Source organism: Thunnus thynnus, chromosome 14, assembly GCF_963924715.1.
Source record: "Thunnus thynnus chromosome 14, fThuThy2.1, whole genome shotgun sequence".
In the NCBI taxonomy this organism is placed as follows: Eukaryota; Metazoa; Chordata; class Actinopteri; order Scombriformes; family Scombridae; genus Thunnus; species Thunnus thynnus.
In genome coordinates, this window is record NC_089530.1 from 11,790,532 (window position 1) to 11,806,664 (window position 16,133).

At 38.9% G+C, this 16,133-nt stretch overlaps 1 protein-coding gene across 10 annotated transcripts in view; it reads right to left on the reverse strand.

The window, feature by feature from the left end:
* LOC137196888 (neurexin-1a) overlaps window positions 1-16,133 on the reverse strand; it is a 270,048-nt gene that overhangs the window by 120,553 nt on the left and 133,362 nt on the right. For all 10 annotated transcript variants that reach the window (XM_067609836.1, XM_067609837.1, XM_067609835.1 and 7 more), the window contains 2 exons: window positions 14,593-14,766; window positions 10,622-10,741 (listed from right to left, as the gene is read on the reverse strand). In XM_067609836.1, coding sequence (XP_067465937.1) covers window positions 10,622-10,741; window positions 14,593-14,766 — 294 coding nt within the window. The remainder of the gene's footprint in view (window positions 1-10,621; window positions 10,742-14,592; window positions 14,767-16,133) is intronic.

The following is a 16,133-nucleotide window of genomic DNA, read 5'->3' on the forward strand; positions in this document are numbered from 1 at the left end:
GGAGAGTTTGCATTGTCTAATCCCTTCGTGCATATGTTTAATATTACCTGGAGCACACGGCTACGCTCAGACATACTAAACAGTTGTTTGTTTGCTATGAAGACTGACTGGCAAGCTCCTCTTGAAACAAAGGCTTGTTCATTATCTTTGTGACAGCGTTTTACAAGTTTATCTAGATACTCCTGTGGCTTTACTGCAGGCATATGTCCTATAGTTTACCACATCTACATTTATCTACAAAACGTGTCTGAGTGTTTCTCCAGGTCTGTGCTTAATTTGGAACATAGGGGGCTTTAACACCAACACCAGCACTACTGGAAAACAATGCAGTGGGATATCTTGGTGTACAACATGATTATCAAAAGCCAAGACACTACACTACGGTGTATGTTCTTCTGTTTCTTTGTAAGGACAAGTTGTACAACTATGCAAAGTTCGTCATGACAATTGCTCTCTCCTTCAAGGTACGTTGGCCAACCTGGTGTGTTGGCAGATGAAGTTGCTTTGTGCTGTCGAAGAAACTGAGGCAGAACTTTTGTGCAGGAAATACATAAAGCAAAAAATGATCCCTCTGCAACAGGACCGCAGTGGTCTCATTGAAATGGAAAATGAAGCCTGCTGCAGTGTTGGTGACGTTCATTAGACTAAACTTTAACACAAACAACATCACTGGCACATTCGCAATGTCCTCACATGGAGGCCTACATCTTACCACAGATAAATGGTAAAATGGTTACTGCACTTATATAGCGCCGTTCTACCTTTGGAGAAAGCGCTTTACAATTTTTTCTCTCATTCACCCATTCACACGCACCGACGACTGCCGAGCTGCCGTGCATTGTGCTGACCTGCCCATCAGGAGCGACTTGGTGTTCAGTGTCTTGCTCAAGGACACTTAGACATATGGACAAGACTGTATAAACAGAAATACATAAATAGAGCAAGAGGTTTTTCTTTTTTCCTCTGCATATGCTTAGCAGATAAAAAGAGGCGTAGACCAAGAATACATCCACAATACGTCAGTTAAATTTGTGAACAGCTCTCCATCCAGACTAAAACAGTATTTCTCTCCCCCCCCAGCAGAGCTTTTCCAAAAACAGTCTCCAGAGTGTGTAAATCTTAAAATGCCTGCTTGGTGTTTCAGCGTGTTTGGGGTAAACAAAGCTTTTGCAAAACAATGATGTAAGCTGCTCAGTGAGGGTCAGGGCTGTGTGCCAGGAAAGTTAAGAAGACAACCTTTAGTTGCTTCTAACTTTCTCTGTGATCGTTCATTTTAAATGTCAATATACAGTTGCGGCAGAGCTGTTGTCATTAATCTGAATTTATGTTGATTTTGTCAGATGACGTCAATTATAAAATAATGATTTTGTCATTGCGGTGCAGCAGCTTGGGAGTGATTGTTGGTTAACATGATAAATAATGTGGATACCAATTAAAACTATATTGTACTTGTACTATACTGCTGTATAGAGAGAAGGAGGAGACTCAGGAGAATAACCAGCAAAGTTAAGATCATTTTCTATCGTCTAACTTTTGTCTGTCACACATCTTAACTGTCAATATAAGCAATCATACAGCACAGCTGTTGTCATTAACCTGCATTTATGTTGATTTTGTCAAACAATGTCACAATCATAAGTTAATTATTTGATCAGCTGGGCTGTCTGTCTCACTACTTAGTAAGCTGTGATGCTTGCTGTTTGCCAACTGAAAAGAGGATGAAGAGGAAGAGATTTAGCCATTTTTAATGTGTAACTGTGAGCAGAGGTCTCTTCACAAACAACCCGGTGTGGATGCAAATCATTTTCCGCACAAAAAACTGTTTCATAATTTAGACGGGTTAATGTAGAGTTTGTAAAGTTTTGATTGCACAGTAAATTACACTCAATCAGACTTGTCATGTGGCATGTTGTCAACATGACAATATCACAGCAGGAGTTGGTGCAGCGGAGCCCTGTAGATCCGTGGTCACAGTTGGAGCTCTCTAACTCACCAACCTCCTGCTCCACAGGTCGCTGAGGACATAATAGATTTGTCATTATACCAATAATTATAGAAACTCAGTCTTTCTGTTCAGGCTGCATTTTCCCAGTTGGAATGCTAGAAAAAAAAATGAACGTCCAAGCAGGTCTGTCACATAGTTACATAATAATAACTATTGTGCAGTGTGAAAAATATAATGACAAAACAAACCAAAACTGCAAACTCTATTCAACACTAACCTCTTCTTTTTGCCTTTTTTTTAACTTCATATTCAGCAGCAGATCAGTGGTGTGATTTCCAAAATCTAACCTTCTGCATCTAAAAATGTTCAAGACTCTTTCTTATAGGAAGTACCTGAGTAAGTTGCATTTGTAGTAATTGAATTGAATTTGCTTCATTCGTGAGATACTGAGATTATCTAGTTCTCTCTGCCTCTGCACATGCTGATAATGGTGACTCTGACCTTTTCCCTGCCAAATGAGGCCGACATATTACTCACAGTTGCTGAGTACTCTCTAATACAGTGAATAACATAAATATTTATAGTTTGTTTCTAACTACAGAAAAAACCCACCGCTACTTCCTGCCACTCGGAAAATTACAATGTCCATCAGCATCTCAATTTGCAAGTCACTGTAGTAAAAATCAATACTGTCTTCATTTAAATGACTTCTGACTGCAATTATTCATAGACAGTCAACTGAAGAAATCAAAACTTTTTCAACTGTTTAGTACAAGCAAACAATCTTTTGGGGTTTTTTTTTTTAAGAGATGTTTTATATTCTTGCCATAGTCATCCTGGGTGTCATGTTCAATAGCCTGAATTTATGCAAGAGGGGAATATTCACAGTGTCATTGTATCACCCAGCAGGGTAGTTTAGCAGATACTCTGTCTTCTAGTCAACACTTTAATTAGTATTGTGTTGTGGAGAAACAACAGCTTCTTATTTCCTGTCAACATGGCCCTCTGGGCTACCAATTAATAAAAACACCTCAAAGATTAGGTTCTCACCACTGCAGTGCAACGACTTCTAGATGTGACTCTGATTACAGCAGAGATCACAATGAAGGCAACTAAATGTGTGCAATGTTCTGATCTGACCGCATGCTGTTCATTGACACAAAAAATAATGTCTAGAAACTCTCTAAAAAAAATCTTCACAGCTGAGTTTGTTGTTGAGGGCACGATAGATCTTTGGAACACCATATGAACAGCGGCGTGGTCTTATGAAGTAATCTGAAATATGTCGCACACCGCTGCTCCTCCATACTAATGCCGCTGTGCCAGCGTGACGCTACATCACATAATAAGCAAGGGACATGCGGCCTCACAGCTGTATGCTATGGTTTACCATCAGCCAAGTGAGCTATTAAGTCATGTGTCTGTGTGTGCAAGTTAAACTTATGAGCCTTCGATATTCTACCAGGCCGGCTAAAAGATTGAGAGTGATTCTAAGCCGCTTCCTGCGGAGACCTCACTGCTTGGGCAAAGTTACAGACATGTTACAACATCCACTATGGGGTGAAACGAGACCTGGTTTCCATGCCAACAGCCTTCGTCCACATATGGCTGTTGCTTCCTGGCACAGAAACCCATTTATATTCAACCCAATCAGCATGAGGAAGTTATTGAAAATAATTAGGCCAGATAGTGACCACTAGTATTGAGTTGAGATGAGACAGAGGTGGAGGAAGTGACAGTAACGGGAACAAAAAGAGGACAAAATAATAAATCTTCCTTTATTTTTTTCTCAGCAGTGATCTTCAGGGACAATCCAACTTTGTTTCCATCTAGAACAGCTTACAGGAATATGTGTGGAAATAAGTGCAGATCCACATCCTCCTATGTACTGTAGCTTCAGGGGCTGGCGCATACTGTATGATAAGCAAACAAAATGTTTGGTTTTGGTCTTTTCATGGGATTTGTTGACAGCAAGAAAAATATATAGAACATCCCCAAATTCATCATTGAAGGCTGTTGATATGAGCATACTATATCTACATTCACTCTTATAATGTTTTGTATATATGTTGTATGTGTACACGAGAGTGTTACTTACTTGATCACGCATTTGTCTTTTTTTGTTAAAAATGAATTCATTGTTTTACAGATTTTCACCAAAGATAACACAGAATGGTTATTTGATTGTACATTGGAGGCGCTGCAATTCTTGTAAGCACATTTGAGGGGGATGGCTACTGAAGTGAACACACAGAAGCACTTAAGACTGCTTCTCTTATGTCTTGGGGCACAATGGCTGTTCAAAGCTAGGCCAAGCGTTCAATACACGCTGAAGCCCAAATATTTTCAGATCCATAGATTTGTTTCGCTGAGCTGCATCAAAAGAGGACCACATCCAGGGCAAAGAGAACATTACTGCGATGTGACAGCAGGCTGTTTACTCCAGTGCCTCATACCCCCCTTGGCCTCAGTACTGGACTGGGAGTCTCCTTGTATTGATTGAAACCAAACTAAGTGGTCTAATCCTTGCGTGCCAGCACAGTAGGATGGGACAAAATTGTCTGCTGTACTGCCTGTCTGCCTGAGTGCTTTTATCTACATCTTAAATCTGGAGGAACATCACAGCGGAACTGAAACACCACTGCCCTATTTTGTGTGAAAAGGAAATTCTAGGAACACACCTGAATATTTACAGACTTAACTGGGGCAAAACTTTACTCATGTGAATTATATTATGCTATTCTTGACTAATTTGACTACAACAATTTAGACACTGGAGACAAAAATTGTAGTAAAATTGGTATTGCTACTGACAGCACTGATGTATACTACTGCACTGTCATGATGCTATTCTGTAACTTTAATTGACTGCATCAGCGTTCAGTGGTTGCAGCTTGTGCTTATTGTCACAGCTTTTTGTTTTTTTTTTAATTTTGTCATAGACGACCCTGCTGATAGTTATTCTCCTCATCACATTTTGATTTTGAGCTGTATTTCCTGTTAGGAAGAGCATCTCTTTACTACAAACATGTCACGAAAACACAGTCTGTGGATTGTTTTTCTCTTTTTGTACCTTTCTTATATTTCCTAGATTTTGAGCGTCTTCTTAAAATATTTATTCTTGCTTTTTGAAGTGATGCAACAAACATGTCAGTGTGAGAGCTACATGGTAGCTGTCTTTTAGACCACAAGAAGAGGAGGCACATGACAGAAATAGGGTCCTTCTACTTTCTTCTGTGTGCTCTAGAAAAATCAGACCAAAGTACAATGCAGATCATATAGTAGATAACAGCCGGGGGCCCAGACGGACTATTCTCGAGGTACAAAGACACAAGAATGAGATATGACTCAGACACATTAGGAATCAAGTGGGATGAGTTCGTCTTTGGCCCTTGGGCAGGGACGATGGAGACTAGACCCACACACAACCTTCATTGTTGATACAATATTGACATGGCACTAATAGCTCTGGCTATAGGACTGGGTGGAAGAGCAACCAGGCGAGACTAAAATTGCGTGAAGGCCAGGCATACCCCTCGCTGTAGCCTCTTCTCGACCCACTTAAGGTCAACAGCAAACACCATTCTGTTTGTCTCTGTGCATTACCCTCAGATGCTTGACCACTGCAGGCAAACTCCCTCAGGATGTCTAGACTGAAGTTTAAGTCCCACGAACACAAACACAAGCATGGCATCCAAGCCAGCTTCTGAATGAAAACTAGAACACTTTTTTCAAGCCCCAGTGGACCTTACAGAGAAGACAAAATGCAATATGGCAATATTAACTCACTCTAAGCTCGGGAGGAGGCACTGGGAATGTCTGCATGGTAACGCAGAAAAGCACCGATGACATCACTACACATAAATACATACAGTTTGTATCTCTTGTCTGGGGTAATAGCTAATATGTGTTGTACATGCCAATTTATTCCTGCTGGCATGAAAAACTGCTTGTAGTGATGAGACCAAATGCATGCTTTCACAACAGTCCTAAATCATTACACATGCATGATACATGAGAGAAATCTGATTCATCTTGGCCACTGAGCTTTATATGCTTTGTGTTTTTTTTTCCTTTTGCAGTTACACTGACCGTAGGTATCCAGTGGGGATAATTGGTTCTATAAATACAAATCTAAGACACCGTGTCCGTAGTTCATTCTAAACAAGTACTGGCGTATTACTGGGATGAAGTGTTGGGGAGATGATGATCTAAAGATTGTTTTTATATCGGTGTCGTCATTTCGCCGATCATTCTGGAGGGAAAGGTGCAATGCTTTACTGAAAAGTTGAAATACTTTTATCATAACACACTCAAAGCACAGTCAGAAAATAGTGAGCTGTTCTGAAAAATTAAACCCAGTGCAAAATACGTGTCTATATGCACTTGCAATACGCTCTCTGTTGCGGAAAGGTAGAAAAAGCCATGTGAAGATACTCAAACAAAGGCTGAACCACTTCACTGATTGGTAATCAAATACATGATTTCGTCCTCTCTTTTACTAAAAGATACTTTTTAATAACATGGGGTATCAAAATTGTATCTGAAAGAAGGAAAATAAATCACTGGATGATCTCACTGATGCTCTTTCTCTTCTCTTTCTTATACAATTTGTTGGTCCACATCCCCCACAGGACAAAACAGTTGGAAAGCTGCATGTGTTGAAAGGATTTAAAGGACTCGCCACTCAACTATGCTCATTTCCCAAACACTTCTCTTAATTTCCCCTGCTCACTATGCCAACTCACTGATAACCAATTTCTCTCTGTATAGCTGAAGACCTCAGGAGAAAAAAATATCATTTAGAGAGCCATATGTTTGGTAATTTTGTCTAAGTATTTTACGGTAATTTGAGCTGATTGTAAACTATCAAATACTGAATAACAAATAAGCAATTAGGAAAATATACAGCATTTCAGATTACATACCCTCATTCACTTTTGGTTAAATTATATAAATACACAATATATATGCATATATATTTAAATCAAATGAAAATGTAAGAACAAATGTGTTTTTTTTTCAGTCAAAACCACATCATCATCTCATCTCACATCATCATCTTAAAAGACATATTCCCAAAGGAAATACTAAGAGCTGCTATCTGTCTTTGACATTGATTCTTAAAGATTTACTAGTTCCTAAAATAGTAATTGACAATGTATTAACAAAATCATAAAACACAAAAATAAATAAATAAAACAAAATTGAGTGCACTACAGCTGAATTTAGTGATTGAATATTGTACAAAAAGCAGCTTGACAATGGATTTACAGGGAACTGCACACACTTAATAATATACAATATTCAGCACAGAATGATTTACATGTTGAATTTACTTAAGCTGATCACTGAGACAGTATTGTTCTTTCAGATATTATATTAGTTCCCTTCTGAATTGTGACTGACAGCCATTCAATGCACCCTGGCTGTAAATGTTATGGGGCCAAGGGCTGTGAAATGGAGTTTTTCTCCTTGTAAGAAGGAAGGGTGCCAAGACTACCCACTAGAGAAATATCTGGAAATACAGTGCGCTCCCCATGTAAGTTGCTTTCTCAGAGACCCATTGCTCTGTTGTAAATTGCCTGCATTTCAGCTTATGCAAATATATCTGGTAAAAAGTGATATTTTCCTCAGAGTTGCTTCTCTCGTTCTTTTGCTGCTCCCTCCTCCTCTATCCCCATGACAATCCATCAACACAGATAAAACCCAACCATCTCCAGCTTCATGTTTTTTTTTCTACTCATAGATTTTCCTTGGCAGAGTGAGGCTGTCTTGCATCACTATTCTGAGGACTAGTTCAGTTCAGTGAAAGAGATTTCTTGGAGAGTATGTTTTTTATGGTTACATATTGCATCTCGCGGGCCTACGCATTGATCCGTCCTATTGTTTTGTCAGGTCAGCAGGCATAATGAGACTAACTACAGTAACTAGACTCAGCAGGTATAGAGCACATTTACTCAGATATAATATATGCATACATATCCTGTGAGCCACTCTGCTCCCAGTGCTGTAAATGAGCTCTATGGGTCTGCTAGAGATGAATATGTATGACAGGAAGAAAGAGAAAAAAAAAAAAGTTCCAAACTGCATTTTTTTCTTCCTTTAATGCACAAGGAAGGTTCATGAGGAGTTCATCAAAAATATCCCTCATCACCTCCAGCACAGCCCTACTCCTCTGTTGATACAAACACAGTCTGAGGAATGAAAGGGAGAGTAAAATGAGCCGAGAATGGCTGAGATCAGGACGAGCTACATAGGCGTTGCCTGGTTTGGGCATTTGGGGCTGTAGCCACGAAGATTTCTTCTTAAGCCCCAAATAATTCTCTACTTTTAGCGGTGTGTCACTAAAGAAGATGGCAGTGTTGTATCAGCGAACAGAACGGAGGCAAGACCAACCAGAGAAGGTTTACAGGAAAATACGTGGAAATACTCGTGCCTTATTGGCTGACAGGTCTCTGTCCATCCTTCAGTTGATGGTGTTACTATGCAACACAGTCAGTCAGTGTGAGGACAAAAATGGATATACCAAGATTTTTTACCGGTAAAGGGGTTGGAGCTCAAGCAGTGGTACAAACATCCTCTAATGAGGAAAAAAAAGTTGCCATTGCCTTTGTTCTGTCCTCCTCACACTCTGTAGTGTCTTTGACAGGCAGCTAAACACCTTTCCATTCAACGTTGATAGAAACTAGACTAAATAGAAAAACCCATGTTACCTGAGTTACATGAATCCAAATAGACCCTAGTTAGACCTACTAGTTAACAAAGTTGGGCTAAGAAGAATCAATGATTCTGCTCAATTTAACCAGATGTTATAATTTTAAAAAGACAGAATTCAGTCATTCTCTTCATTTTTCCACAGGTAACAATATTTTCTCATGTTTTACTACCTGTACCACTGAGGTGGGAATTGTGGTTCATATCAAGTAGGTCGATCAGCAATGACTTTGCAACCAAATTATGAAAGTTTACTCAGTCACTTTGAATAGTTAGCCATTTTCAACTCTCATTTGTGAAATTGCCATTGTTTTATGGGTTTTGAGGATTTTCCATCATGTAGGTGTAGTAATAATGGTAGTAGGTGTCTCATATAACGCTCATTTTGGTTTGAGACATTCTAATGGCTGGAATTTTCCAATTATATGGTAAATCAAATCCAAATGCTTCCTTCCTTTTCCAATTTTCACATTTTTAAGCAGTGTGTAGCCCTGACATGCAAGAAAAAAAAAAAATACATGGAATCAGTTTATTTAGAAGTACGTTTTTAAAAGGTTTTTGATGGAGAAGAATCTGAACTCAGCCCCCGATTGTTAACAGTCCAGTCAATGCCCCCGACAAGCTACTCTCAAGCACACGTCATGTACAGAAGAATCCTTGAAGTGTTATCATAGGCAGCAGGTATGTTCAGTGTATAAGGCTGCATGGGAATCTATTAACACTTTTTGTTGATGACAAAAGATGGGGTCTTATCAAGCTGGTAGAAGTGACACAGAATGCATTAACATTTATGGTGCTCTCTCTTCTGCTTTTGTGTCATCTCCAGAGTGCCCACTCTGTTCTTTTCTCCTTAATGCAGTTCAGCACTTTGCCCATTCACCCCTTACTGTGTGAACCACCGCAGAAGAAAATAATGACCAAACAAAATCCCCTGTGCATGTTTTGCATAAGAAAGTAGCCAATTTTCTAAAGGTGTAGCAGACATTAGCGTTGTTCTCTCAAAAGCAACATTAATGACACAAAATCCCTCAAACCGAATTCCCATTTAAATGTCTTTAAGAGAGATTAATATCACATAACTTTTAAACTGCATCTTGTGGCTCAAAGTTTGTGAGAATTTTTATGGTGTGTGTGATGTAATTGGTACTGGTCAGTGCATTGCTCATCAACAGAAGGCATTCTGGAGAAATTGTAGAAAACATTAAGTGCATCTTTTTGTTGCTGTCTTTTTTTTTTTTTTGCTTGTTTGACTTGATGTTTTATTTAGCAGAACACAATGTTTGTTGCTCCCTCTAGTGGTTCATCTCTCAAACTTTAAAGAGCTTTCACTGAACAGTCAGCCAGATGTCACATTATGAGCAAGTTTCTGCCTGACAGAGTCTCAGCAGTTCTCAGCTCGCTCGGTGAAGACATTAAACATTCAAAGCAGAGCTACTGAAATAAAAGCAATGTCAAGATGTATTCTAATAGACCGAGTTACAATATATCAATCACAAACAGTTGATGCTGTTTGGGCCATAACTTTGATCTAAAAGTTTAGAAAGCAAATGCGTCATATTGCTGGCAAAACTTGTGCTTCTTGAGGACACAAATATAGCACGCAGTCAGGAAACAATAATGAGCTGGAATACGGATGCTGTGTGAAACCATGGGATAAAAATGGCTCTGCTGTTGATGATAACACCCACCTTTAAACATCTGACACCAAGAGTTTCCTGGACACATTTAATTAGCTTAACAGATGGAAAGAATTACGCATCCAATGCAGTGAGATGACATGAAATGTGATTTGAATAAAATGAAAAGACCCGTCATCTGTTATTATGGAGAGGCCTCACCGGGTATGACAAAATGCATGTTTACTATGTACTTGTCGGACTCAAATAAAATAATTATAAAAAAAAAGAAGCAAAAACTTGTTGTACTCAGAGAGTTAAGAGGTAGGAGCTGGAATCTTACCGTCATTACACAGAGGTCCTCCAAATGTCGTCATGCTGCAGTCACAGCTGAAACCCTCCCACTGCTGGAGGCACACACCCTGGTTGGCACAGGAGTCCTCTTGGCACGTAGTGCTGGGACCTAAGCATGGAGACAAATAGCGACAGGGTGAGCAGACTCTGATAATACAAGTAAGTAGTCTGTAGCCTGACTATAGTAAAATTAGATGGCACGCAAAACAACACAGCCTTTTGCGAATGGAATTAAGCATATACAGAACAAATACGCATATGCTATGCAAATACACTAACAGCAGTGCATTTAATCATATTCTTTCTACAGAACTGTCCAGATTGTCAGCTGCCTGCCTGAACCCTCTGTGAATTTATTTGTATTCAGAATACAGAGACAAGCAAACATCACTCATGGACAAAAACAGCATAAAAAAAAACATCTGAGGTATTGAAATAAGTTCAAATAATTTTAATGCTTGGATTAAACCGCCATTAGAAATTTATGTTTTTTATTTTTTACATTTAAGAAGGTAGAATACAAAATGTTAACTAGAAAGGCAGGCATTAAGTTACATCTGGCTTCAACATGTAGAGAAGCGTGTGTTTAAAATGTGTCTTAATGTGATGTTACTTGATTATATTTCCACCATAAACAGTGAACACTGTGGTCCAGATTTCCTTTCTTTCTCTTTCCTTTCTCCAAACTGTCAACCGTTTGTTGAGATGGCTTGTGTGAGCAAGATGCATGTTATTACCATCTGTGGATGGGGAGCATAAGACAACTCAGTTCTTTAGCAGAAGGGCCCCCTGACTTACCCCTTTGCTTTTAAAGTAGCCTGAAAAGAAGCCATGTGACATTTTTTCAATATGTGTTTACAGTCATGCGTTTAATCTTCTTGTTTGTGCTTCTATCCTTTCTGACATCCCATCAATCAGCTGGTCAGTCTGAGCCAATGTGCAGTAAGGATGCAGCTGTACGGACTGTATCGTCTGACTGTTGGTGTGACAGTGATGCTGAGCTACTTAAGCTGTTGGAGGAATGTTAGTGGAATGGAAAAAGGTTAGTATGGATGAATGCTGGCAAGTTATTTCCATTGTTTAAAAAAATAAATCAAAAGTTAATCATATTTTATTTAATTGCAGTATTATTTTGTAGTAGGATTATACTCTGACCACTTTTATTATTTTTGCTGATTATTAATCAGGACATTTGCACTGCACTTATGACAAATGAGCGTCATATAATGACACATCTACTCCTACATGCATGAATCTATCACTGCCCATTTCATAGTGTAGACTCATTATAATTACAAGGACAATGTGCATATTTATTTGTGAGATTTTAAAAAGATGTTGCTCAACTGTTTCATACAGGCATATATCACAATCTCCTCCTCATATGCTGTCTTTTTTTCTGATTAATGTGTAGCCGCAGCCGCCGCTGCTCACCCTTTGGAGTAGCTATGGTAACTGACTAATAGTTTAAGCATTTGCTGTAGCCCACTCAAGGCTGAAAAATGCAAAATGCAGTACATACTGTACATTTTGCCGTTGGAAACACGTACATGATGACAAATGTTTCAAAAATACATCCATATATACATATCAATTTGACTTGCATATAACTACATGGTACGTTAATGATTTGATGAATCTTTCACATCATAATCTAATGTGTCATAAATATAATGTCCTAATTTAACTTGACTTGGCTTATGAGTAAACAATGGCACAACAGATGTGTAATAGCATACTTATAAATATGTGTAGCTAAAATATCACAATTTGAAACAAATGAGAAGAAAAATCTTTTTTTTTTTAGTTTTCATTTATGTAAATGTAAAATATGATATAGAAGATAATTAAATTTAAGTTGTAATTAATGTTTATTACAAATTCAGTAACTATAATGTAGTTATATTACTATTTATTATCAAAATGCATCTGAATTAACTTAAATTATTGGCCAGTGGTGCTATTTGTTTTTCAGCATGTTGTTAAATCTTAAAAGACTGAAGAATGCTGTTAAACATACAGTTCCTATTTACAAATGTAGTGATAGAGTGCTGAAGATTATAACAGGAACATGACACTGGTGAACATGAGACTTACATAATCCCATGTGAAACATAAAAAAATGATTGATGTTTCAATAAAAAAAACAACTATTCTTTATCAGAAATTCATGCAGAAGAAAACATGTAATATGTTATGAGGACTATAATAAATCATGCAAAACTATAATATAGCTCACATGTAGTGTATGTTCACAAAAATGTGGGGGAAACAAACATAACAAAGCAAACGTAACATAGCAAAAACCAAAGTTATGTCCAATAAAAACAACATACAATGTGTGAGTGCAAATCAAAATGTGAGCCCCATAGACTTTGATACAAGATGGTAATGGTCCTTGTATTCCTATGGGACTGAAGCCCATTCCGTACGGCAGGTGGGTGAATGGCAAACTAGGCAGTCATCTTGCTCAGGGAGATGTGGAAAGTGTAGAGGTAGAGACTTTGGAGAGGTGTGGGGGGGGGCAGAGGCATTGCAGATGCAAAGGAGGGGGGGAGGTGGGGGAGGGTATCAGACTCCGTATCAAACAGACAAAGCTATCTACCTTGCAAGTCAGCTTTCATCAATGCAACTTTTGTCAGCGAAATAATAGGAAAGGAAAAGGCAAAGTATACCAGCTGTTAGTAAAGCACCAAGTCAGAGATGGAACAACAGAAACACAGACTGTTGAAGCAGGAGAGAGAGAAAGAGAGAGAGTGAGGATTGAGGTGGATTGTTTGTCCTCAGAAAGAGCCAGAAGGGGGAAATTGTATTGTATAATAGAGGCCAGGTTAAGCCAAACTGTAACAGCAACTACTCTCAAACTGGCATCAGTGATATGAAATAAAAATGTGCAGTTATTAAGTCATTATTACGGAAAGTGGATATGCTTTATCCATTCTGTTCAGTAAAATTTAAAGTGATAGAGAAACTACTTCCTCTCATGCATATTTTGAAATGGCCTCTGCTTTATTCAATACTATCAGCACCTATTCTACCTACTGACTCCATCACCACTATTCAATAAATGTGTTATCATAGGAGCCATTTTCCATTGAGAGCGAACATTGATTGTGTGGCACAAAATGAAAACAGCAAGTTTGACAGAACCGCACAGGGTGCTGAATTTGATTACATTTGTAATGTTGGAACATGAAAAGTTGCGTACTCAATAGAAGAGAGTGGATGAATTGCGAAATTAAACTAAGTGAGTGACGTTGAAAAATAAATCAAATATTGTCTCTGGATGTGGTGCACACATTAGACTGGGCAAATGATATTCATGCATGCAACAAAGGCTTCATACATAATTCAAAAGGATTGCTTCTGGCAAACTCTCAGATCCAGCAAGCATGCATAGAGCAAAACAGAATGGGGATAAAATGGGAAATAACACTGGCAGTACAAATATGGCAGAGAGAATAATCAGATTATGGCCAAGTGAAACAGAAATGATTGCCTGTGGAGAAGTGTCGGAGCTTGATGCATTCTAACAGAATACTAACACACTTTATGGATGGTAAATTATGTGCCACAGGTTGGCAGAGTGGTTGCCTTGGTGGGTGTGTTTTACAGTGTGTGTATGTGTATGCGTGTGTCCTTGTCGGACAAGCATGAGACTGAGAAGACTGAGCAGCGATACAGTACTTTGTGACATGGTGTCACAGTGACCCCCCAAGGATAGTTTTGTTTATAGTGAGGGGAAACCAGAATGAAGAGAATTAAAAGAAAGCTTTCCTGACTTTATCATTGAGATAAGAGTCCATAACAGACCATCTTCCTTTTTAAGCATCTATCAATAATAAAACTAAGAGTTTCGGTGTGACCTTGTAAACTCTCAGGGAAAAAAAAAAAAAATTACTTTTGACAGCATCGGGTCACCGACAGCAGAGTCTAAGAGAGAGCTGGGAGACTACTCACCTTCACATCCTCTCTCTATCTGCCCCACACAGTCCAGAGCGTCTGACATCAAGTCTGGGAGCCGCCCATTCAGATCCACTGATGCCAGACAACCTTGAAAACCCTCTTTGGCATGCACCAGTTTAGGTAGCTCCTTGTACATCTCCTTAGCCACCCCACCAACATAAAGGTTACCTGTGCAGAATTGAGAAATATGACAATACTGACCCCTAGTGGAGATAAAAGATGTTACCTAACAGAACATATACATGTTACACTACTTTAAAGTCTTGAAAAGCACATGATTTTGGACTATCCTTATTATTATCAGTCCTAATTGTGTTGTGTGATTTGTGTAGACATTTATTTGCACATATCAATATTATTTTTTTCATGCCCCAATGAGGAATTTGTCATCTACTTTGTAATTTGTCACTAGCAATCTTTAATAACAATACATTCCAACATTGTCCCCAGTTGAGCTCTAATTATGCCAATATTGTTCCAGTTAGAGATGATTCTTTCAAATAATTTTTATCCCAGGTGGGTCTGCTAAGCATGAATGGTCTTTTCTATGAACTCTCTGCTTCACACACACAGTTACTGTTGGCTGCTGAACAGATGGGGTTGGGTACCTTGCTCAAGGGCACCTCAGTGGTGGAAATGATGTGAGAGAGCCAGGTGCTGCTGGCCTCCAGCATCACCGTAAGGAATCTGGGAGTTATCTTTGATCATCATATGTCCTTTAACTCCCACATAAAACAAATTTCAAGGACTGCCTTTTTTTCACATACGTAACATTGCAAAAATCAGGCAAATCCTGTCTTAAAAAGATGCAAACTAGTCCACACTTTTGTTATTTCTAGGCTGGATTATTGCAATTCCTTATATCAGGCTGCCCTAACAAGTCTCTAAAGACTCTCCAGCTGGTCCAGAATGCAGCTGCCCGTGTACTGACAAGAACTAGAAAAAAACATGATATTTCTCCCATTTTAGCTTCACTGCACTGACTTCCTGTAAAATCCAGAATAGAATTTAAAATCCCTCTCCTCAACTACAAAGCTATTGATCAGGAACCATCATATCTTTCAGAGCTCATAGTACCCTATTACCCCACTAGAACACCTTGGTCCCAGAATGCAGGCTTACTTGTGGTTCCTAGAGTCTCCAAAAGAAGAATGGGAAGCAGAACCTTCAACTATCAGGCTCCTCTCCTGAAGAAACATCTCCCAGTTTGGGTCCGGAAGGCAGACACCCTCTCTATGTTTAAGAGTAGGCTTAAAACTTTTCTTTTTGATAAAAACTTATAGTTAAAGCCGGCCAGACTTGTCTTATGCCAGCTCCTAGTTATGTGTTTATAGGCCTAGACTGACAGGATACTTCCCATTTTGCACTGAGCTCCTCTCTCTTCCTCTCCCTCTCTATCTATCTGTATGCATTCATGTCCCATTAACGTATTTTACTAACTTGGCATCTCCTCTCTCCCGTAGTTTTGTGCTTTCTCGTCTCTCTTCTCTCTCCTCCTGTGGCTTTCTGCAGGTATTTCTGCTACTGGAGCTGTA